This window comes from Strix uralensis, chromosome 4, assembly GCF_047716275.1.
Source record: "Strix uralensis isolate ZFMK-TIS-50842 chromosome 4, bStrUra1, whole genome shotgun sequence".
NCBI lineage: Eukaryota > Metazoa > Chordata > Aves > Strigiformes > Strigidae > Strix > Strix uralensis.
The window spans coordinates 41,263,858-41,289,270 of record NC_133975.1 but is presented as its reverse complement, the minus strand read 5'-3'; the positions used below and the strand labels follow the sequence as shown (position 1 = coordinate 41,289,270).

Here is a 25,413-nt window from a genome sequence, read left to right as displayed (position 1 = left end):
TTAGAATCATTAAGAATGAAGCAAAAATTCGATCTCTCCTGACCAAAGGATTCTTTTTTCCACCTTCAGTGACAATTTTAACTACATAGCATAGCTCCATATAACAAACTTGACAAAATATTTTATAGGGAGTTAGAAACACTATACAAAACAGTGGGAAATAACTTCTGGTTGCTTACAAATTCTGAGTCATAAGCATATGAGATATGAAATGAGCACTGCATGAGAAACATTTCACATACACCATACACTCTTTAGAATAAAATACAGCAGAGACCATGTAGGCAGATTAAACAACGTAATATTCATATTCAAGTGTTATACTAACACTAAACCACCCGCTCTCCCCAAAGAAACAAAAACCAGGTTCCAAAATCTTGGCTACAATGGTGCTGCCACATGGAAAAAACGCCATAAACAACAAACAAAAAAATAATGAGAAATCAAACATGCACCGGAGGGTTTTTTTTCAGATTACGTGTAATGTGATTAGGCACATCCTTTCAGCAGAATGTGAGCACCTGCTATGAATTATGCAAGCTCATGCACACAATCAATACATTAAATTACAGCAGATATCACAACACCATGCACACAACAATGGCTAACCAGAGAATCCTACCACAAAGTGTGTAGATGCTCTTCCCTACCCCGTGAGCCACCGCTAGCTCTGGAGCTGTTGCTGTGGAGCCTGGTTACCCATTTTCATGACATGGGCGGTGTCCTTTGGAGAATCTTGCTCCTGTGGCTGTAAGTATTCCTATTTTTATAGTAATTTGATCACGTCTGTTATCAAATGTAAAGCAGAGTTTGGCAGGAAATTCGGAGACACAATTTGTAATAGTGGAATGTCATATCATATATTCCAGTCACAGTGTCCTTATAATAATAATTCTGCCAATATCACAGTCGTAAACAATAAAAGCAATAATATTTGTGAATTCTCCTGAAACTCAGGCCCTGAATAATTCCTACCAGGCTATGGTGCTCCACAGGGAGAGAGGAACAGAAGCCCTTGGGAGATATCCTGAGGTTCTCGTCTCTCACTAGGCCTGAAGCAGACTGTTTGTACTACTATTGTACAATATAAACGTAATGAACCCAGAAGAAGTAAGTGTAGCCTAATAAATTTAATACCTAATTCAGGTATACTATAAGGTAGCTCTAATTTGTAGATCGTTATTTCCTTTAAAAATAACAGATTTTTTATTCACTGCGTTTTGTGAAGTCTCCAAATGCTTTAAACCTACCAAGATTACTTTAAATTAGGTTGGAATATAACAGCATATTATAAACTAAGATAGTGAAAAATTATGTTAAAACAAATTGAAAGACACAGAAAAATTTGAGTGGACAAAGCTGTTACCAATTAAAACTTGACATATTCTTGAAAACACATTTAAGTTACCTAAATATTGTGTTTCCTTTGAAAAGCTTTACATTTATTACTAAATTCACTGAAATCCTGCTGAATCAATGCTAATCACTCAAGTGCCAAGGTGCTGATATGATGTCTCAGCACTGTGTATCACAGGTCAAGGCCGACCTCTACCAGAGAAATTACAAAATACTGTAATTTGTGACTAATAAAAGTTGTGGGTTTCTTCATCAAGCAGAATATGAGATAAAGTGAGAATTTATACAAAATCACATTATTGTAATGATTCATACAACTGCTTTATTTATTTCACACCATGGTCACAAGTTCATGTTTTCTGTATGATATCAGCAGAGTGAACTATTTTCTCCTAGAAATATATCTTTTCAAGTCCCTTAATCCTTTTCCTACTTTGGATTTATTCAACTACCACTTCCTTGTATATGCATAAATATATGTAGGAAGTTAACACTACTTTTTGTTCAGTACTGTGTACCTTCTTTTCCTAGGGAACATGAAGCAGGAGCCTGGTTTTGTACACAAAAGACTCTATCACTTGGGCGTTAACTGCGTATCTCCCAGGCAAAAGCTGTCTACTCTCAAAATTTTCTTCTTTGAAAGGTGACAGAGTGAAAACAGAAACTGACTTTTCCAGTTAGCTACATGAATTAATAAATGTAAATATTTTAGTTTGACATGGGGTATTTTTTGAAAAGAAATATGTGTTGCTATATACTATGAAGAAATCAAATCAAACTGATCTTTAGGATAGTTCAGCAGTACATCTTTTTCATAACATTTCAAGATTTGCACCTTGATAGTGGGAATATTTAAAAATCCCTTACAAGAAACCATAATTGTCATAGAAGTAATTGGTGTTACTTTATACTTCATTCTGCTTTAGCTAACTAATACTCTACAGAAGCATTTTGTTTTATGTAAGTGTATTATTACCCTTTTAAAATTCACCATTGTCTCTTCAGGAATGAGGTATAGATCCTAACTAAGTCAATACGTGGTTATGAATTTCTGGCATCCATAGGTCAGACTGCTGTACAGAGCACTTAAGAGGCAAGCCATGTAAATGATGTGCACAGGTACCATACACAAAAAAAGATCAGGATAGGGCTGTAACTTAGTATTAACCATTCCTATAGTAAAACAAACACCTATTAAAACTTGGCTTTTAATATGGCTATAATTATAAAACAACAATCACAATTATTTTAACTGTTTATTACTGTCAGCAACAGTTCACTTACCTCATCAGGGTTGGCATTAAAGGTGAGACTGCCCTCATCTAGCTGCATATACAATTTTCTAAAAGAAAATCCTAGAGGCGGATTCTTATTGTATATAGAACAGTGACCCCAAGTGGATTTGCACAACCTATGAAAACAGAATTAGTCTATTATCAAAATTCCTTTCTGTATTTCATGTATTACACAAAAGCAAAATGTGATCAACGCTGCAAAGCCAAATACTCAAACTACAGAAAAGTCAGAAATAGGTTGCTTGTAACACTGAGTTATTAAGCCTTTTGCATGTGTGATGCTCAAGTCTTCAATTATTTGATTAATTTTTTCTTCTCAGACAGGTTTTGGTGTATTGGAGTGCAATCTGAAAACATATCCCAGTAGGTGGCATCATAATGACATCCATACAGCCGAGACCTCTGGCACTACTAGTATCTGAACACTGGATAACTGTGACAAGTTGTTCTGCAGCAGTATGACATTCAAAAACTGTGTTTCTCCTCTTGTGCCCCAGTTGTGTAGTGAGTGGGATACCACACCTACACAAGATTATGCCTTTAACTTACTGCTTTCCCCATCTATCCTTTGCCACCCAAGTGTTCTTTTTTCAGTCTTGACCAGTCCGAATTATTTGATCCAGCCCCATCCCTCTATATCTTCCATCACTTCTCAGCTTCTTTCCCACCTTGACTCCATTATCTCAGTTTCATCGGTTTCTGTCCCTCATCTCTGTTTTCTTGATGACAACATCTGAAATTCCCTTGAACTTTCACTTCCTAGGCACTCCATTTGTTGGAGTCTGGATTCCTTATTGAACTGGTAGTTCTGCTTCAACACATCTACTCTGCAAATAATTAGGCACAATGCTTAGGACCCAGGAGGTAGCCACTGAGGACATGGGAGAACTTTGTTTTCAGTGCAGGAACCTGGGTCTTATTTGAACCGAGTTCAGAACTGCAGACATAGGACTTTCCAAAGCCTAAACTCAAACACATCCAACACATGTGGAATATTGAAGACTAAGATGTCTACAGAGATTATGCAAATTGAGATTTTTATTAATTTGCTAAATTGGGACACATTTTCACTGCCAAAGTGTATATTTCGGAATATTTTTTGGGAAGATTTCACTAAAAATGACTGAGCTATTTCCCAGGATGAACTCAGAGGAAAATACATACTTCCCCCCTCCCCCGTATGTTAAAACTATATACTGCATACAATTAAGAAGCTCTAGTATCTTCAAGCTTTGGTCCAGGGAGTTTATTTGTATTTAGTGTGGCTTTGATACGAGGAACTGAGTATAATACAATGCATACTGATATACATAAACTTAGAAGCTTAGCAGGATCTTCACTAGAATTCCTGTTTCCTGCCAAGACAACAGTCCTCAACAGCAGAACAATTATGACTAAGAAGTTATAATTGCATTATCCTATTGCTGGGTTCATAAAGCATGATAGGAAGGGAAGCTGAGGGGGAAACAAACAGATGAGGGAAGGAAGACATGTAAGGCACAATGAAAGGAAAAGAAGCAGGACCTAAACAATAACCCAACTATTACACTAATACTACTTACTGTCTGTTAAGGGGTAAGAATATGTTGTGAAGGAAGATACAAGTTCTGCTGACCATCTACTCTAAAGCATGATTTCATGAGTCCTTCCTAGTGTTGTAAAACATCAAATATCAAAGAAAGTATTTTTAATTAAATTTTGATCTTATTTTCTTTAACAGAATGATCCTTTATTTCCTGAACATACAAACTCTGCGTATGTTATATAAATGTGTTTCAACTGTTAAGACTGCAGAAATTCCATTTGATGCATGTGCAGAACTGACCTTGTCTTTCTCCCTTCCATCACCATCTTCCATAAAACACACTTAAGTTGCTCTAAGACAAGTATAGTAGATGAGTCCTCATCCCTTTCTACCTGGAGCTTCAGCTGAATAGGTTTGCTTGCTCAAGCTAGATAGTTGTTTGAAGTTCAGAGAAGTAATAATACATACATCTGAGATGTACTTTCAGCTAATAAAAAATTGAAGACAAGTCCTTCTTTATTTCCCACAATATATCAAACAACAAGTGTGTAGTAATACACATGTATACTTGTACCAAGCACACTTGTGTATGTAGCAATGTCCACTAATAAGTGGCAGTAATTAGAAAGCCAGAATAACACATTTTAAAACTATACTCATGTTTCCCCTATGTGTAATCTCATTTAACTTAGGAAACCTTTACTAAGGTTAGAATCACAAAAAGCACATATTGAGACATGATTTGAAATCTAATTATTGTTACTATGTCTAAGTGATATATTTTTTTCTTTTTGCTTACCCTTGCCAGAGAAGCTCATCATTAGCAAGATCCTGCCAGACACATGAGGCTAGACAGAGATCAGTTGCATTCAGGTATGACAAAATGGTAAAACTAAGCTCTGGTGGCAGCATTTCCAGGTTAATGAATCCTTCTTGTTCTTTAGATTTTCTTGTCTTCAACAGGTGGTAGATGTCAATGCCTCCTTGGGCTTGTTTGCGATGGCTTGTATTGGAAACATTGTTAGCAGCTATCCTCCTACCATGTTCTCTGGTAAGATAGCCTTGTCCACTGTATCCTTGGTGTTGCAGTTGCTGGTTCCTAGCAACTCTCCAGAGTCCCTGACCCATCTGCGAGCCTGCCGGACATAAAATCCAAATTAAATGTTGACAGCTATTTATAAATATTTGTAAGACAGATTCAGCACACACTGTGAAAATAAAATTGTAAGACTGATCTGAATAAGAAAAAAAGTGAGTTTTGTGAAAAAGTTACGCTGATAATGTAATCTGTCTCCAGAGCAACTGAATAAATACTGAAAACCAAACCAATAAAAAACTAGAAATTTTTTTCAAAAATTTATATGCTTGAAGAGTTACAAAATTCACAGTAAGCTTCTGCAAACAGTATCAAACATTATCTATGTCTTATGCAAGTCAAGAAGCCTTAACCATCAGAACATCTGGAATTATTCTCTTCAGACTTCCTTTAAAATGTAATAAAAATAGCTTATTTAGAGTCAGTGAAGTGCTATAAAATGTAAGAAGAAACAAAAACGTCCTGAGTAGTGGGTAGCACACAAAGTTACGCTGTGACTGACATTAAGACAAAGCTTAACGACTTCAACGATAATGCATTAAGGATTCAGTTTCTTGTTTCTGAGCACTCAAAATATCTTTTCAAGCTTTCTTGCACAGTAGCACAAAAACTTCAGGATAAGGCTTCTATATCTTACCTATCACTGTGTTTGCTATTTTTTGTCAAATGTTGCTGCAGATGAGAGAACAGATCCTGAATGCTAGTCAGTTATCAAGATTTCTGAATGCCACGACTCAAATTTCAGAAACCACCTCTATTTACCAAGAGGAAAAACTAAAGGGTGATAGATCATACTAATTCAGCATGGGAATGTTGTCTTAATCCCACCACAACTGGTATATATATGGGGATCTATCTTACTTTGCAACCTTTGCTACGATGACAGATCACCACAGTGATTATACTAGTAATACGCAGGTTCCCAATGCTGACTTTCAAAAAAGAAACACTTGTGGCCTGGTCTGGTAGGATCTCACATGTATTTGAAATTATGTATATTCTATTAGCATGGGGAAGTAAAATTTGGGCTTTAACACTGTTAAAGGTTGAGCATGAAGGACAACTGTTCTACATAAGCAGAAAGAAAAGAGTGATTATGGGAGAAAAATTAGAGAAATTACAGAAGAAAAAGCATAACCAAGATGGAAATAGACAAAAGAAAGGTTCAGCCGGCTGGTGAAGCAGTTGTCTACATAGGCATCCGTTCAGGGGAAGTTCAAGGATTCATTTCTAGATAAAACCACAGTTGTGAAGAAACTGTAGTCACGTGTATTATATTAAATTTAGTTATACGCAAGAATTTACATAAATTCATAACTATTTTTATTCTCATTTCTTGAACAGTTACAAATTTGGCTTAATTTTTTTATCATACAGAGGCAGATTAAACCATGATCAACTGCTACAAATTACCAGGGAAATTAAAAAAAAAAAAGGCTTACTGAGTTATACCATAAATAGGATACAGAGCTGGCTGCAAGAATGTATGCATAAAGAAGGTATTCCCATTTTCTTGAAACCAGCATCAATTTTTTATAAGTCCTTACAGCTACTGGTAAAGTTGCTTCATGACAGAAAGCTGTCATGAAGCCACAATCTGCCATTTAAAAAGTGGCAACACAAGGTTGAAAGTGGGCCTTGGTAATTCATGCTGGTGTTTGCAATTAATTTATAAATCTTCTAGCTGTAAACAAAATGTATTTCTTCACAAGATGAAGAACTCTGTCTTTATTTTTCACTGCCTAGCTACATTAAAATAAGAGTTGGTAACTTTTTTTAAAGAGACATTCCCAGAACTACAGTTGCTCAGTGCCACCATTTTCTGTTTTTGAATAACTAAATCTCTCCAAGGAGAAGGAAGTTACTAACCTTCATCCCAAAGGAGGATCACCAAGCACTGTTATGCCAAAATCTAGAGCTATTAAATGAATCAGCGGCAGGTGTGCCAGAATTGGCATTTGGGACCACAGGCATAAACTCATCAAGTCTCCTGCTGCTCCAGCTGCTGCTGCTATTGCCCCTGCTGAGCAGTGACGTTGCAGTGATGAACCAAGCTAAAAACCAGTTTGTGGGGGTAGGCAGTAACAGCCAAGGACTGGAAGGAGGAGACAAGGCTTTCCTAAGGCATGAAAAAAGCAGATAAGGAATATTTCTGAGCAAATACAATGTTTCAAAAAAGGCTACTATCACCACGCTAGAGGATTCAATTAAGATAAAGTTCACATTTTGCTAGGCACTGTATATGAGCTTGTTAATTACTTAAGCACAGTACTTAGTAAACAGATATCTCTAAATATATTGGGAGGCTTAAAACAATTCTTGACCTTAGACCTCTGAGTAAATTGAATACTGCCAACAACGCATTACACTTTCAAATATGCAGATGCCAAATTTAGAGGCTGTGTTCCCTCTTGGAAGGTATCAAATGATCCGAATGACTGAATAATAGCAATCTTTCAATTCAATTATGAAAAAATTTAGGCTTTGAAAGAGGTAAATGTATACATACACATGTAGATTCAACTCAAATATAATCCGCACACTTTCTTCATGTAAAAACAAAAGCGAAATCTGCCTGAAAATACAGCATTGACTCTAAACGAAATGATAAAATAGCTAAACAGCAAAATACTAGTCTCAGGGGCAGAGAGAACTAGGACTGAGGGCTTGTAACTCCTCATTATTATTTCAAGTCCTTAACCACTAAAGCAATAGAAAACAGCAAAAAAAAAAAAAAAACAAACGTGGAAACATTGCAATATTAAGCCTTAAATTTTACAAAATATGAAATGAGAGAACCTATTCTATGTAAGCTGTGTATGTCAAGTAGAGAGAAAGTTCCGTTAATTGCAAAAATCTGTTTGTTGAGGTAAGTTTTTGTAAGACAAATCAAAGAATTTATTTTGCTAGTATTTTTGACATATTTTCTGACGTTAGTTTATATCATTATAACAAAACCACATTTCTATACACATTTGTCAACTCCCAACATCTTTTGAAAATACTACTTATTTGGGCATTAAATGGAAAAAAAAAAAAGAGTATGTGACAAGTTTTGTAATCATAATACACCAGGAAGATGAGAAAGACCAGCAGCATTATCAGAAACAGTTCACAGAAAGGCTGTGCCCAGTCAGTTATCAAGTGAACTTTACACTATCAGGTAATAATCTGGCACTTTTATAGTAGCTTTCAAACCTCTTCAAAGTCAGACTGTCTTTCTGTTCTATAAGCACTACTTGTAAAGAATTCAGCAGTGGACACAGTGGGCGAAGTTCTCCTACTTAGCCCTAAATCAAATACTCAAATTTTAGTTGCTATTTTAATCTATTTATTGCAATATTCAGCTAGAAGTGACTGTTCACAAAATATATTCTATTGAGGAATACTGAGCTAACAAGACTATCAACAGTTCTTGTTGGAGCTCATGTGGTTTTTCTCCCCACACGAAAGCTAACTGCTATAAGTCACCAACAACATAATCACTTCTAAATTACTTAACACTAGAAAGTGGATCCAAGAGAGAAAAAAAATACCAAGTCCGTCAAGAAAGTAGCTTTTGTATAACACACTTCTACGTATACAGAATATATCACTGCAGAAATTGCTTAAAAAGTCTTTTTTAATGTAAAAAAAGTGATAAAAATTATATATTTGCTATTTTAAGTACCAACTAAAGAAATTTAAAAGAAGAAACAAAGTGAGACACAATTCAAACCATTCTAGAACCAGCTGCCGGAAATCCACAAGCTTTTGGCTGTGTAGCTATTCACCAGTTTATATGCCATTTGCTAGATTGATCTTATTTTCCCCATCGTGCAATTACTTTCAGCTTTGTAGTAATCCAGGATGAATGCTTTGGGAACCCATTCATAAAACAAGATGAGTAACCTCATTGTTTTTCTAAAGCCCTTTAAGTAATGGTGTCCAGAACTATATTTTTACATTATTTTGAACATACATTTTCAATCTCCAGATTCAGCAGGCCACTCAAATGTATTTTTCCAAACTTCCAATTATGTAACTTTATCTAATAACTGAACCCTCTCGATAGCTTGGCTGTAATAACTATCACAGTGAAAATAACTAATTGCTTCTCTTCTCTGTCTCTGCCTGATATCTATCAGAGCCTGATTTCAATTTTAATCACATCTTCTTCATGTTACCTTGTTACTGCATAATAAATTATTTTGCAGTGTTGAAGAGCAGAACAGGATACCAAAAGCTAAATGTAATCTAGATTAATGCTGTATGGGTACTGGCTTCTGCTTTAATTAAACAGAACACAACATACACTCTCGATAGAAACCCCTTCCACTTTATGCTAACCGAGCCCTACAGCTGCTGCTCTGCGACCACAATTATCCGAACAGGAAAATGTTCCTTCCCTCGACGTTATCGAAGCTGAAGCTTCCTTTATCGCACCTGCATTCGTGACCGAGGCCTGCTGATCCCCCGAACGTGCGGGCCTTTCAAACCCGACTCCAGGAGATTAGGCGGGCGCTTCCAGAGGCACAGCCAGTCCCTCACGCCCAGGGCCGCCCCAGCTGACGGGGGCGCCCCGGGGAGCCCCCTTCGCCGAGGGCCGCGGCTGCCCTCCCACCGCCCCGCGTCCCGAGGAGCTCCGCAGCCACCCTGCTCGCCGCCTCCCCGAGTCACGCTTCTCCCCGCAAAAAGAAGCCGGGACCTCGGCCCGGCAGGCGGGGTCATGGCCGCCCCGCTCCCGGCGGACACCGGCGAGCCTGACCCCGCGGGTGCCGACCCCGCGGGTGCCGCCCCCGCGCACCATTGGGCCGCCCCAACGGCCCCGGCTCCCGATTGGATGCGCCGCCCGTCCATCCGCAGCCGCCTGCCCCGCCGAGCGAAACCCGCGGGGCCCGTACCTGTGCGAGCTCGGGTCCCAACCGCCGCCGCGACGAGCCCAGCCCGAGTCGGTGCGTGAGCCTCGCTGGGCAGGAAGGGGAGGAGCAGCCCCCGGCGGCGGGAGAGGCGGTGGGAGCCAGGGAGGCCCCTCCGGCACACGCAAGGAGGTCGCCACCACCACCCCGTCTCCTCGCCTGGCAGGTTTGACGTTTGATGTTGTTGCTGGAAGTGACGTCACTGCGGAGGGACGCGCGGGAAGCGGAAGCGGCCGTTGGCTCTCGTGGCGGCATATTCAGTCTGCGCCCGCCGCCGGGGGGAAGCTGCCGCCGCCGCCGGCTCCTGAGGGGAGACAGCGAGGCACGCGCCGTCCTGGGGCAGGCGGCCCGGCGGGATCGAGGGTTCCCGCGGCGGGGACGGCGGCTGGCGCCAGTGAGCGCCAGGGTCTCTCTCGGGGCAGAGGTTTGTTCCCCCTCAGGGGCCAGCCGAGCCCAGGGCCCTCTTTGTCCTCAGGGCCGGCGAGCCCCGGGGCGGAGCGGGGGAGGCCCACTCCCCGGCGGGTCTAGGGGCGAGGAAGGGCGGGTGCGGAGCCGGCCCCGGCATTGCGAGTTTGCCTCAACGCGCTGGCGCGGCCCCGGGACCGCAGCCGGCCTCGCCCGTGGCAGGGCCACGCTTTTTTTTTTTCCACCAGTGCGTCAGTGGTGCCCAGGGCAACCGGCCCGCGACGCGCAGGTCCCTGTACGGTTGTCTTGTTCGCAAGTGTCCTCTGTGCTTGAAGCGTGTGTGTTAGCAGCTGGCGCGATAGCGAAGGGCGGTGTTTGTCCTTGACGTTTTTTCATCTCTGCATAATGGTGTGATCCCCCGCTCCCCGCCCCATGTAACAGAAGAGTCTAAAAACGGTTAGAAGAAATCGATTCCTTTTTGTTAGACATTTCAAAGACGGTGTTTACAGCATTAAGATACTTGGTAACTTGTGGGGGGTTTTTGGTGTGGGTTTTTTTTTTTTGACAATAGTTCTTTGAATGCCATATCCAGTTTTGAAAGTTGTTCTGTAAACATCTTGCAGTTCTGCTACCTCTTAAAACTTCATCATACCTGATTTTATTCTGCATAGCTAGTGTTCTGTAACTGCTGTCATGAATTCCTACAGGCAAAAGCTATATGTCACTTTTTACAGTGTCCACTTTCCTAAGAGTTAAAAGTATTTTCTACCAACTTAATGATGTTATTTTTACAATCTTTTGAGCTATTCAGTTTGTAGTGACAATAGTTGCCAATTTTTACATCCAGAGGTCAGGTGTAGAAAGGCTTGTTGATACTTTTGGAAAATAGCCTATAGGATTAGATGAATTCCTGTGAGAGTGTCTTCTATGAGTATTTGCACTGCAGATGAGAGCTTCAGTTTTATGTCAGATTCTTTGAGACTTGTCTTGAGATCTCGTTAAATTGGCAAAACCATAGGGTGGATCAGTTTGTAAGGTAATGCAAAAAAAATAGTTGCCTCAGTTTCCAAACAGCTGACTTTAAATTGTCTCTAGCCTTTAACAATGAGTATTGTGTACTTATATTTCATGTGACTAATAATCCAGAACCTAAGGATTAAAGAAGAAGAATCTGATAATTAAATAGGAAGAAAATATTTTAACAAGGGGAGAACACATGTTAAGATCTTAATCTTCTTGAAGGTGGCTGATTTAAACACCAGAGGTGCAAGAAGGAAAAAAAGCACAAATAAACCCCAGACCATTGTGAGTGCAGGCTTGAACTTTTTTTTTTTTTTTTTTTTTTTACTATAAGTGTGTGATCAGGAATTTCCTTTCAAGAAGACTCATTGCTTTAAGGAGTAGGACCAAGTAACAAAGCTGCAAACTGGAGTACCCATTGGAGTTGATTTCTGACAAGGCGAGACATAATCTCTTTGGAGTGTTTGGGCTTCTGAATCTCATGTGTCAGCAAGAAAAATGATATAAAATTCTGTATCTTGAGAATATCTCTTCAAGTATAGGCTTTCTGGCAATGCCTCTTCACAGCTTGGATTGGTAGACTTCAAATTACTTGTTTTTTGGCAAGAAAAATTCAGTGAAGACAGTAGCAGCCAGTTGTCTCCTAGGTTCTAGCAGAAAATTGAAGAGTAAATTTCTGTTCTAAGGCTTTATAGCAGAAATCATTGCGTTTACTGAGGCTTTTGGGGGAAGTACTGTAGAGGATTAAGCCAGTCACAAGCAGATCGCAAGGATATGAGAAAGGAGAGCTGTTTTTGTGAGGTGTCAACTTTTTGTGTTTGGCAGTTTGCTAAGGTGCAAGCCATCTGTTTCCAGTTGTGACTTGAGAGCTAGGCTATCATCCAGTCTGTGCTTTTAAAGTCTTGTGTTGGAGAAGAGCTAATATTGGTTACTTATAAACAAATGGTTAGAAGATACAGTAAATAGTACTCATAGGCTATCTCTAAATATAAATGTATTTTGAAGCAGTGGAGTGAGGTACAAGGTTCTTTAAGGTAATTATTAGTTCTGATATTTGAAGGTACTGCTTCAGGTGTTTCATTTTACTATCTGCCAGCCAGGTAGAGTTGCCAGTATTTTTAGATCTCTTGCGGCATTCCTCCCCACCCCCCAGTCTCCTCTTCCTCCATTTGGGAATTTACTAATCAGTTCTGTTTGGTAAAATGTATTAAAAGCGTGGGCTTCCTGTACTTATTTATCCTTTTGATAGATCTCAAAACTGATTTGGATGATGGTGATTTCATGCTTTGCTGATTCCGTTATCTTTTTTTTTTTTTCCTCCCCCCTTTCTTGCAGTCTTCAGTTTACTTGCAGAATAATTCTGCAGGGAGAAAGGCACCTTTTTGTAGTTTGCTCTTAGATGATTCTCTTCTGTGAAGCAAAGCCCACAATAAATTAAAAGCGCGTTCTCAACTTGTGTGTTACAATGCAGAAGTTTAAACAGGGACCTTTTGGTTGTCATTCTAATAAACTTGCACCTATTTTGAAATATCGAGGCACTCTGTTACCCCCTCCCTCCCTGAACAATTTTAAGTGTATTTAATGGATTGTCTAAATAGAGAAGTATTGTCTGTAATGAGTTGCTAGTTTTGCCTTTTTATTGGTCTTTTGGCCAGTGAGCTTGGGGCCAGGTGAAGAAAAGAATAAGAAGCATTCTAAACTGAAGTTTTCACTACTACTGGATTTTCTGCTCCTTTGAAACACTGAAGAAATTTGTTTTCACTCAGTTTGAGTGGATTTAGCCTGCCCTAAATTCTTAATATGCTTTCAGATACTTTTATCTTTAAAGATCTTTGATAGTTGACTGGATTAAGGATTACTACTTGATCCTATTCAGAATGAATGAAGATGATTACTGATACTAATTGGTATCGAGTTGTAGCTCTGTACTGCATTGTAACACTTTGGAAATAGTAGTGTCTAGAAAAAAGAAGCAAACCCCTTTGATTTTCAGTGATAATTCTATTGCATTTTATATTTTTTTGTATACTTTTTTTTTTAAAGGAGGAGAATGTACTATATTACATTTATTTCATAATCTGAAAGAAGAATAGCATTTGGAGCAATGACAACAGGAGACCTAAAAGGAAGTTTGAGAAAAATAGAGCAAGGACTTCGCTTGTTAAATTATCCAAGAGATGTGGATTATACAGTGTAAGTGGCAGTGTGAATAAATTTATGCTAATACATGATGACAGCAAGATGTGTAAACAAGATATGTATAAATATTAGCATCGCACCCAGTGATGAATAAGCAGAGCATATGTCTGTGGGAGTTGAGGTCTGATACATGTGAACTGGAAGATAAAAGGATGCAGTTTTGCTCTTCTGAGCAATCCTTAGAATAATCCTGAAATGTATCACTATCTTGATCTTCTTTCTTCTGCTGTTTTTATCTTTTGATTAATCTCTCACCTTTATAATTTCTTTAAATTCTAGCAAAACTTTCTTAAGGAAATTTCATCCTGTAAAGATTAAAAAAGAAAAAAAGTGGTGAATGTTATGGAAATGCTGGTGGACTTTAGACCTGACAATGTTAAAATTATATAAAGGTCAAAAAAAATGTTTTAAGCATTTTACAGGTAACACTAAAGACTGCTGAATGAGATATGCCTGGAAAAAACCTTAAAATGAAGGAGATACTTGCTGGCTATATTAAAACACCTTTCAAGTTAAGCATTTGAATTCATGTACTGAAAGGTTTTTGTTACCTTCTGCTATGTAAAATACTTTTGTTTCTCAATAGGTTAGTAAAGGGTGATCCAGCTGCATTTTTACCTATCATCAGCTATTCTTTTACATCTTTTTCAACTTACGTAGCAGAACTTTTGGTAAAGTGCGATGTGGAACTCACAGCAAAGAGTGACTTGCGTTTCATTGAAGCTATTTATAAGGTACCTGTCTTCATGTTCTTCACAGAAGAGACACAGTTTTGAGTATGGTTTCATAAAAATTAAACATCTGGTAAGAGTTTTACTAGGAAGTGAAAATTTTTGGCAATGAAAGTAAATTGTAATTCTGTTAGGATTTAAGATGAGTAGTAAGTCACTGCGTGGCAAGTCTTTATTTAGATTTTCATGAAAATAAGGATGGATGTTGTTAGGCAAATCTCAATTTCGAGACAATTGCAGAAACAGTAATATTATTGTTTTATGTTAGTTGTGAAGAATACCAAAATATTTATTGCACAATAAGTTTTATAAAAGTGACCTTAGAAGAAATCATAAGCAGCAAAAAATTGCAGCAGATGTCAATAATTGTAGTGAAAGCACAATTAAGAAATACAGCTATTTTAAAACACTATGCCATATTAATATATAAAGTCAAATACTTAATTTTATTCCAATTTATAAACTGTTCTTAACTGAATGAAAGTAATTTGGACTATCCTTAAAAATATTCATTGGGACATTTTATAAAAAGTGACTTGATGTGTTAAAGAATGCTAGCTTATTCAGACTAGTTTTCCATCTAAGGACAGACTCCTTCACAAAGAAGCTCTGTGGGAGCCTTACTTAGCCCTCTGATGCATTTGCTGAGATTAATACAATTTTTTATTGTGCATTCACTTCAGAAAGTTTTTGTTTAACTTTTTTAATATTAATGTCTGCAATCATTTATTTCATGAATCTTAAGACTGAGTTAAACTTTACAAGAGTGATGTGAATGAAACGTTTCTGGAAAAGGTATATTGAAAGTCTAGTTAGAAGAAATAGCTGAGAATATATAAATAACCAAATGAGAAAACATTTAACTGCTGAAGTGCAGAGTGAAAGAAAAGATTGTAGAAAAATAAGAGCATGAGCGTGCCATTTCTACAATAAATTGCATGGTGATTTTGAAAATGAAGTAAACTCTTACTTTGTTGCAGCTTCTTCGAGATCAGTTTCAATATAAACCAATTTTAACAAAACAGCAGTTTCTTCAGTTTGGCTTTGCGGAAAGAAAAATGCAGATTGTTTGTGACATTATCAACTGCGTGGTGAAAAAACATAAGGAATTAAGTAACTTGAATAAGGTACTGATTAAATGGTAACTTTATAATAAAAGTCTCTTTTGACATGTTAATGCTGCAGGTAGAAGCTGAAGACCGGTTTATTTGAAGATGCAGCATTGCTGATAGTCAAAGTAAGGGGAAAATTAGTATAAAGCTCCAGTGTAAGATGCTTGAATGCTATCAGGTATACAAAAGACACAAAGCTGCCAATGCTTTGTAGTATAAAGAAAATATCAGAATAAAGATAAATCTAGTACTTGGTATCTTTACAGTAAGTGATACATTTCCTTTTACACTTCTTGATATAGTGAATGTTTGTGTAACTTGATAGACTTTGCAGATCTAAATCTAATCTTTGAAGATTTAAAACCAAAGCAAAATCGTCTTCTATGTTGGAAGTTCTGGTAACATTTAATTTAAACATGACACTTGTATATATCTGTTTCTGTGGTATACATCTCAAATCTGATTATTTTCATTAATCATTTTTGTTTTACATTGTTCAGGCATTATTTTTGCATTGGTGTATGCTGTGTATCAATTTGTGCTTTAATAAAAGGAATTTTCAGTCTTCATATTTGACAGGATTTTGTTTCATTTGAATTTATAACAGTCTTTAGGACTTCTGTATACTTCTCACTTTTGGGGGCATAACTACATTTTTTTGTATTTGTTTGTCTTTCAAGTCCAGTGCAAGTTGTGTTTTCTGTTTACAACCGGCTTTGTTGCAGCCTCACATAGGCATTAGTGAGTGTATGAATACGGCATTCGTTTCCAGTTCTGTTTTCTCTGTGAATTTGGGTCATATTTTTCTTTTTTTAGACAGTATTGTACTGCGGAGGTTTAAATGTGTGTGTGATGAAACGTTCCTGCCTGTTAATGATGGCAGAAAATGGGGTGTGTCATCCTGTCCCTGTGTTTTGTACTGTGTGTCTGTCTTTGTCCCGTTCCTGTCCCGTGTCTGTCATGTGTCCTGTCTGTCCCTCCTCCCCGCCCCCCCCCCCCCCCCCCAAGATTCCTGTGTTAGAAGTGAAATATTTTCTCCTCTTCCCTTTGAAGGTTAAATCCCAAACGAGGAAAAAACTCAGATCTTCTAAATGTGAAGTATTGTCAAATTGTGTTAATGTCCTTGCTGATCCTAGTGGCAGTGCTCTGAATTCCAAACAGGTATGAAAATAGTTTATATGTTGTATGTCTAAAGGTTAATCTCATTTGTAGCATGTCAGGCTTTTTCTGGAGTATGTGCTTTCATTTAGGTTTTAATGCTTGATCAAACCATTTTTTTTTGTTGGTGGTGGTGTTTGTGGTATTTTTTTTTTCTCCCCAAGTGTGGTTGACTGAAATAATAGCTGAAATACAGAGGATATCGCTTCTCTCTTTTTACCGAGTGGTTGATCTCAAAGTCTTGGTGGTAATAATGTAGTACTGTTGTTTGCTGCTTGAATTATATCAACTGGAGGGACAGCAATGAAAATGAAGATGCAATTGGAAAAAGTATATACATCCTGTTTGGAGATTGACGTGTGCTTGGCCTAACATGCAGTGTTTTCAACGTAGCTTTCAAAACACTTTTTTTTGTCTGAATCTGTTCAGCAAAGGTTTCTTAATGTAACATTCCTCTTGGCTTTTGTTTTGTGAGTTACTCTTGATTTTATGTGTTATGCTACTCTTGGCTTGTGGAGGAGACAGCTTTCCTAATATTTTCTGCTGAAAGGATGCAAAGTAAAATTGTACAATTTTTAGGACTGTGACTGCTCATTAAATGTTGATGATTTATATTTAGAAGGAAAATACTGCTTTTAGCACTGAGGAAAACTTCACAAAGAAAATATTTGGAATGACTTATCTGACACTTCAGGTTGTTGAATGGTAGAGTGAATGGGGATATATGTGGGTGTATTAAGAATTCCCTAGAAGAGGAGAGTTTCAGCTTCACTGGAACATCTAGGAATCTGTAAGTGTTAAGATGCTGCACAAAACTAGTAATTGTGGGTTCTTAATCATTAGGTAATTTATTTTGTTTTGTGTCAGATAGTGATCATAGGACTTGATCCACCTGGAGAAAAAGACAAAATTTGTCTTATATTTTGTTCTCTCTAAGGGAAGCATTCAAAGGAAATGAAGTATATAGCTATTTTGCTGTCACTTGTCAAGGAAAAGAGAGAGTTCTAATATTTTTTTTTTTTTTTCCCCTGAATGTTTGAGGGGTGGTTTTGATCTTGAGACTGTCTTCATGTATGTTAATACATACAGTGAGATTCATACATCACAATCCACACTTAGAAATCTAACAACCCTTACCATAAGAGAGAACATTAACGCCTTCATTACTGTTTATGGAAGGGAGCCAAGGTACATATGGTAAAGTGTGTTCATATTTGTTTTACAGTTCTGTCTCTGACTTTTTTTTGAATTAAACTGCCTGCTGTTGCTTTCTCTGTTTTTCAACCAGTTAGGATAAGATTGTCAGATTTAAATAAATTGATGAACACTAAAATGATAGGTCTTTTGTGTCAGCTACTTGGCTGATGAACTGAAATGTTCTTGTAATGAATAACACCAGTGATTTTTTTTTTTTTTTTTTTCTTTTTAACATATTCAAAAGAAGCCTCAAGTAGAACGGCACTCAGGAAATGAAGTTAGTGGTGACCTTCATCCACTGCCTCTTCCAGCACAGGGAGATAATGAAGAAGAATTGTGCCTAGATCATGATGTTGTGGAAGTTAAATATGAACAAGTAAGAACTTTTATTTTAAGAATTTGTCTGCATATATTAACTTTTCTTACAGGGCTTTTCTAAAGGGATAAAGGTTTTTACAAGATAGCTGGATGCTCCTTAAGTATATCTAATATTAAAAAAGTTGAAAAAAAGTTAGTTAAATCGTACTGTCTTTTCAAGAGCCAGTTCTGTCAACAGTTTCTTTTAAAAGCCGAGTTCCATGAATAGGCGTATTATGGCAATTCTGAAAGAAAAATAACTTTCTAATGTAGCAGAATGTGATTACTGAACTTGAGGAAGATTCCACTTAATTTCATTGATCAAGTGTTGAATTATATCTGTTTTGAAATTTGAACACATATTTTCAGGTCACAGGAGATAATTCTGAGATTGAGTTCCTGAAGAGTCAGCTTGCTGATTGCCAGGAAAAGCTTCATAAATTAGATTGGATGGAAGATAAACTACATGTTTTAGAAGAGAGACTGAAAGGAAAGGTGATCATAGATGAGAAGGACTGGAATAACTTGTTGAGTCGAATTTTACTTCTTGAAACAGAACTGTTGTTGCAATCCAAAAAGGTATGTTAATGTCTGATTTTCTTCTATAAGAAAAGTTGTCCAGACACAATGTTGTCAGCCCGTTTCTGCTCTTCCTGCCTGTTGAGGTATGCTCTTCCACTGTTTTTAAAGGCATGATATGAATGGAAGTGCTGTTTATGGAGTTGATGGTATTTTTTTCTTAACTGTTATGTTCTGTTGTTTTCTCATGCTCTGTGAAGCCAAGCTCTCCACTGGAAATTATTTCCTTGCAGGAACAGCAGGTATAGCTAAGCCTATTTTTATTACTAGTGACTGGGTGTAGTTTTATTTCCTAGTGAATTTGTAGGAGGAAGCTTTTGAAGATGCTTAATTATGCTGTCTTTGAAACCTTAATGTTTCTGTATTTGAGAGTTTCATCATGCTAGTGACACATTTAAGGGTTTCTGAATGTCTTTTACGGGCTGCATATGTTGTTGCTGTTGATACAGCTGAGTATCTATTTTTTAGTTCTCCAGACTCTAATCAGATACAACTATTTCCTTTGGAAGATTAAGTCTTCACTCTGTATAACTAACATTGACAAAAAGAGATGGCATGGTCAATGGAAAATACAAGGTTAATGGAAAAGTTAATTCTGATTTTAGTCCTATTCTTAGTTTGTGGCTCTTTGGAATTTCTAGCCTAGTTTCTCCTTTTTGCATGTTTCCCCCCCCCCCCTTTCTAATTTCTTGTCCATTATGTTCATGGCATTCTTACATGCGTGAATGTGCTACAGTTACGATGTGGCTACAATTGGCATATTTGTCAGAGCAAATCAAGTATTCTGTTGCATTAAGACTCTGTTATTTTTCATGTTGTTGAAAGGTCCTTTTATGCACATCATATAATTTCATATACGTACACATGTAAGTATTTTGAGATGCAGTGAACCGTAGCATCAATTTTGTGATCACGTGTTTAACTTCAAAGTGTATTTGCATTATGTGTCTTGTGTATCCTTCAGATACTGTCAGATGCTTTCCAGAAGTTGAAAACCCTTGTGGAAAATAATTGATCAGTGTTGCACTCTTCTCTGTTGTAAAAATTTTGAATTTATTTGTAACCAGGAGCTCTGTGTGTGTTGCTGGCCCTATTTGAAAATGTCACTAATACTTGTATACGAGACATGGTTTTTTTTTGTGTGTGCTTTGAACGTGCATTAGTTAGGTAAAGTCTTGAAATGGAGGAGTGTGCAGACTGATCACAACATTATTTCTAGAGGCTCAAATAAGGATTGACATTCTCAATCACTTTTTTTTTAAACACAATTTCAGGTCAGTAATGGCTCAAGTGATTTACCATTGGAAATCAATTTCTTATGGATATGGTAATTTAATTATCAGTGGACATATATTTCCAAATAACACCACCAATGAAAACGTTTTCTTCTGCAAGCAGTCTCAAGAGGCCTTCAGCCGAACAGCCGTAGACAGTTTTGCTCCTGTTTCAAGTGTATTCTCTTCAAGAGATATGAGTTGCATTTATGATGGTAGCAGCACGGGAAAGCTTGTGTTTCAGACTAGGCTTGTTCTTTTATTTTTGTAAATTTGGTTTATTATTACTTGACTAACATGTTTGTTGCAGTTGTTCAAAGGTTTGGAATAGTGTTTGGAAAATATTTAGCATTAACTTAACATTAATATAATTCAAAAATTTCCAGTAAGATAATTATAACTTGTACTACATGTTACTGAAAGGAGTCCTCTGCAGAAACAAGTTTGAATGTAATTTGTGTGTGGCATTGTTGCTTGTCTTTTTTCAAAGCAAAATAAGCTGGTTTTTGTATTAAAAATAAGTCTTCAAAAGCCTAAGTTTTTTTGCAATAGGCATTTGAAAACTGCCAAGAAATAATCCTCTGGGCCAGAGAATTGCTGCTTCTTTGTTTCATAAAATTCCATCCAAGTTGTGCTTCACAGATATAGAAGCAATTCAGAATTACTCCTTTCTTCTTGCATTTTTCAGGGAAGTTTTGGCATTTAGCCAACATAGCCGCAACACTCTAAGATCTGTCTTGCACTGTTGCCAAAGTAGCAGCAGCTGTGCATTTAGCTCTGGGAAAGTCTGAAAGATACCAAATCCATTTCAATGAAAGGAATTGAGCAGTAGTCAGTGCAGATTTCTTTTTTTAAAGAGTTATTACTGTTTTGTTTTTTTCCAGCTTCTTCCTACACAATACCTACTGTTTTTCCCTCATTCACTTATTTGGGTATAATATTCCCTTGTTAACTGATATAGTTACTCCAATATATATAAAGTGATATACTTTACCAAAGGCTGAGATTTCAAATCATAACGATAACTCATTGGTGAAAAAAGTCTAGATGTTGAGTGTTGGATTTTTTTTTATTTTGAAATTAGAAAATCGCACTCAAAACCATTTATTGTTAATACAATATTAATTTTGTTTCATTGTTTTTGAACAACCTTTTCTAAGCTAGATTGAGTTAAACTGAGAACCTTTCTTAAAAGAGCCCTCTCATTTAGGAGCCTGGGAAACTAGTTTAACATAGACTTTTGAGTTCTAAGTGTTGAAGTGGAATGAATTTCAGTTCAGCTATAGGCTAATTCTTTAGGACTGAGGAATTGCATCTATGAATATCAATCAGACATGGAAAGTACATTTATTTTTGTTAAGATAGCAGCAGACAATGTCAAGATGTAATTGTTAGCACAGACCAACAACAGTCTGATTGTTCATTCTGCTTGTATCTAAGTTATATGCACTATATTTGCACTTGGTTTTGATCTGTTTATGAACAGCAATATTGATACTAAAAAAGTTCCCATGAAATAGGCTGGGTTTTTTGTGCAATGTGTGTATGCAAATTATGGATTTTTTTAGTTCTGTAGAGACATTTGTGCAGTGTCAACATATCTGGATGGTGTAGCACTTGCATAGATAATTAGTACTTAAATATACTTTTGTTCAGTCAAAAGATGATTTAAACAGGGTGTATGACTAAAATGCAGTAAACTTGTATTTCAGAGAGACTTATCTACTGAGTTCAGCAATATAAGTCAAGAATGTACTTCTAGTAGTATTCCAGTTTCTCCTGGTGAGTATTAATGATTTTCTTTTGAATTAACATCATATGCTAAACACTTCTTGCTGACCTTGACTAAAATAGTGGTTTTTAAGTAGACAATTGTGATTTAGTGGCCTCTGAATTTAAATGCACGCTGCAAATTAGAAATTAACCTGCTAGTCAATTCAAGTTTGTAGTTTACTCTTTAGAAGCTTTATTTACTGAAATAGTTTTTAAAGCAATAATGAAAATATATAGCATAGCAGTTAATAGTTACAAGTAACTCTACTAAAAATCTCGAAGATGCAAGTTTGTTTAAGGTTCTATAGCTAAAGCTGTGAAAAAAACATGTTATCTGCACTTTAAAGCAGTTATCATAATGTTTTAAAAACAAGCTATTTTTAAGCACAAAAGGAATAATATTTGCTGCCACTGGGTTGTTATAATCAAAATAGTGTCACATTTGTGATGTTTTTTACTTTTATAATGGGGCTCAGAACAAATCAGGGCTTTTCCATTCATAATCTGTGTTGTTTTTCAAATTGCTGCTGAACAGTTTCTACAGTTTCATCTCTTTTGAAGCACTTAACAGCTATCCAACTAGCATTTTTGCTAAACTTTCTTATTTTCAAGAGCAAGACAAAATCTTTTTCTTCCATTTCCAACCTGATTTTTGATAATGTACAAGAAGTGAATAAAACAGCCTTAAGTGGGAAAGAAATTAAACGCATTCCCCAGGCCATAAGTATTTCTCATCTTTTCCTCAGTGATAGCTCTTTAGCCCTTACCTTGCATCATTCTCTTTATTAATTTGGCCTGTTTCTCCTATGGCAGCTGTTATTCTTACCATCAGTAGTAAGGATGATATTCTATTTCCCATTCTCATGTATTAGGCATCATTGTCCAGTGTTGGGCTGTTGCACTGAAATTAAAAGGGAATCTCAGCAGTCCAGTTTCTGTGGAAATTAGGGAGGCAGTTTCTTGGTTATGTCAAAGCTTGTTTGAATTTTGAAGTCTCAGAAGTGGGACCTTCTTTTTACAGACCTTAGAAAGCTTGCAACACGTTTACTTCCTTTCATAAGTTTAGTGACACTTGAGGACTTCATAGTCAGCAAGCAGGCTGATGGTCTTTAGAAGAGAATTTTCATATTTTCAGACTTCTAGAATTCTTCTGAATTTGTTATTCCTGTTTTTTTTTAAATCTGATTCAGGAAATTTTAGGCATGCAAATTATGTGGCCAGTCTTAACTCTTCTGAGATGTACGGTACTAAGAATGCTTTCATGCTCCTTTTGGTTGTAATGCTCTTCGGGAATCACAGCTGTACAGAACAAACAATTTTTCATTTCAATTGATTAAAAATAATTTAATATGATTTTAAATACAGAATAGTGTAGCTAAACATGTTCCAAAGGCATGATCCATAGATGGTGGCCTTACTAAAAAATAAGGGTATGGGAACACTTTTTCTCTTCTAAATACTACATTTCTTCCTGACAATACTACTCTAAAATTGCAGAGTATGAAAGCTTCCCCAATGTAAAAGAAAAGTCTGTTTCTGCTGAATGATTGCTTAAACCTATCCCCATAGGAGGAGAGCTAGGGAAATAGCAAGAGCTTGATACAAATTTTAAGCTAAGCAATGAAGGTGATGATCTTGTTTATATTTCTGTTGCTTATAAGACGTTACTTAGCACAAATTTAAGACATGTCTGAACAGGCAGTTTACAGTAAAAATAATCTAAACTATTTGATATTACTATTAAATGTTTGACCCAGTAATTAGACTTTCTTAAGTGTTGATTTTACTGTAATTGGGATAAAGGTATCATTCCTAGTAATCTTTCTAGAATTTGTCTTATGTGTTATACATAGTATACTGCACTTAACCTTGTGCAGAAAATGAGAAACCTATTTTGGACTCTCATTGGTAGCTTTTCTTTTTCCCTCTCTAAACAATGCATTCTCTTCTGTTATTACATACTGTAAATCAAGCTATTTGATAGCTGACCTTGCAATAAGAGAGCAAAAAGGCAAAGGTGACACAACACCGAGTATTTCTCCACAGATACAGAGAAGAAAGAGGAGATGCCAGAGAGTCTTCATCAGTCGTCTGGATACAGTTCACTATTATCCACAGACCCATCTCCCAAAGCCATGACCATTAATTCTCATAATCTGACAGACATTTCAAAGGTAAGTGAAACTGGCAAATGCTTAGTTGATTTCCTTTCTAAGGTCAAGAGAACAAGTAAGCATTAGTTTAGGTGTATATACTACTAGTGAAAAACAAGGAAACGATGCAAAACTACATCTAGGTATGTCTCATAAAAATCCTTTTGATATGTAAACAGTGCTTAAAGTCACATTTTCTCTATGAAAATTTTCAGGTTGAAAGTCCATCTGAAGAATGTTAGCTTTGAAGTGTCCACTAACTTTGTTGCTTTTAAATTGTAGGAGACAACAAGACAAAGAATGGAAAGGATAAGTAAAATGTAAGTAATAGGAAGGGGCAGCAGGAATTCATTTCCCAGGAGGGAGTTGTGCTGGACTAAGGCATATAGAGAACATACATATGTGTTCCAAACCTCAAAGGTCTCTACATCAGGTGTGGCATTTCCTTATAACTCCACTGGATAATAAATCCTCTTACAGTTTGCTATTTGTGGGATGAGTCACTGTTTTGCTTTTGAAAAAGCAATAGAAAGCATTCTTAATAGTATTAATGAGAGATTAAAGTGTTTAGAATCTGGTTGTTAAGGAATAGGAGTATTACTTCTGATAGGAATTCCCTGGTACTTGCAACTTTTCTTCCTGAAGAATAACTACAATACCTTAACTCTATTTTTTATTATTTAAGGAAAAATAAAACCAATTTCAGCCTAAGCATTGTGATAACTGTATTAAAGGTGTATTAGACACTAGTCCTGAGATTCGTAATGAAAATTTTTTTGTAAGAAATATTTGTACTACACTTGAAGAGAAATGTATTGCTGTATAATGTTTCTTTAGCAAGAGATTTTTATTCTGTAAGTGCCTGGCCTGAAAAACCGTAGCCTTTTTGTGATTTTTATTTTATTTTGTGGGTTACTTCTTTCTTTATGTATACTTAAGGTTTATTGATATGTGGTAGGCATTTAAAATGCAAACCAATTGCAGAGGAAAAGGGGGGATGAGAAGAAACTTAAGGTTTCGTGCTTCTTGTTAGTATTTCAGTTATTTCTTACTCTGTGTGTGTAAACAAAATTTATTTTCAGAATTGAAGAAACATCAGAATTGTTGAAAACATCAAGCAACACCTCTGAGAAGACCTGAAAGCGCAGATCTTCAGACCTGGTCTCTGTAGACTTACAGATATCAGAACTAATATGTATGTTTGTACAGCATTAAATTTTTAATATATCAGATTTGTAATGATCACCAGTGCTTTTATTCCTTTTAATAAATATTTTCTCATGTG

General features: G+C 36.8%; 2 protein-coding genes across 11 annotated transcripts in view; one reads left to right on the top strand and one right to left on the bottom strand.

The window, feature by feature from the left end:
- FBXO8 (F-box protein 8) overlaps positions 1-10,342 on the bottom strand; it is an 18,453-nt gene extending 8,111 nt beyond the window's left edge. Inside the window, exons 1-3 of one of the 2 annotated variants that reach the window (XM_074866453.1) lie at positions 10,156-10,342; positions 4,976-5,312; positions 2,641-2,767 (exon numbers count right to left, since the gene is read on the bottom strand). In XM_074866453.1, coding sequence (XP_074722554.1) covers positions 2,641-2,767; positions 4,976-5,304 — 456 coding nt within the window. In that variant the 5' untranslated portion in view covers positions 5,305-5,312; positions 10,156-10,342. Of the gene's footprint in view, positions 1-2,640; positions 2,768-4,975; positions 5,313-9,697; positions 9,978-10,155 lie in introns of those variants that run through there. The other variant, XM_074866455.1, reaches the window with a different exon arrangement.
- Positions 10,206-25,413, top strand: CEP44 (centrosomal protein 44). Of its 9 annotated transcripts, none has more exons than XM_074866445.1 (11): positions 10,206-10,336; positions 13,639-13,788; positions 14,381-14,528; positions 15,506-15,652; positions 16,691-16,798; positions 18,237-18,368; positions 18,719-18,928; positions 21,915-21,984; positions 24,022-24,149; positions 24,411-24,448; positions 25,211-25,413. In XM_074866445.1, the coding sequence occupies exons 2-11, from the start codon at positions 13,700-13,702 to the stop codon at positions 25,266-25,268; spliced, it is 1,128 nt and encodes a 375-aa protein (XP_074722546.1). In that variant the 5' UTR covers positions 10,206-10,336; positions 13,639-13,699; the 3' UTR covers positions 25,269-25,413. The 9 variants fall into 9 exon arrangements, with proteins under 9 accessions (XP_074722546.1, XP_074722553.1, XP_074722549.1 ...); XM_074866448.1 differs by lacking the exon at positions 10,206-10,336 and adding an exon at positions 10,442-10,564 and having other exon boundaries at positions 18,240-18,368; XM_074866443.1 differs by lacking the exon at positions 10,206-10,336 and adding an exon at positions 10,442-10,564.

Coding starts and splice junctions, on each gene's coding strand:
- CEP44 (XM_074866445.1), top strand. CDS start 13,700: ATGACAACAGGAGACCTAAAAGGAAGTTTGAGAAAAATAGAGCAAGGA. Junction 13,789..14,380: donor AGAGATGTGGATTATACAGT/GTAAGTGGCAGT, acceptor GTTTCTCAATAG/GTTAGTAAAGGGTGATCCAG. Junction 21,985..24,021: donor TAGTATTCCAGTTTCTCCTG/GTGAGTATTAAT, acceptor ATTTCTCCACAG/ATACAGAGAAGAAAGAGGAG.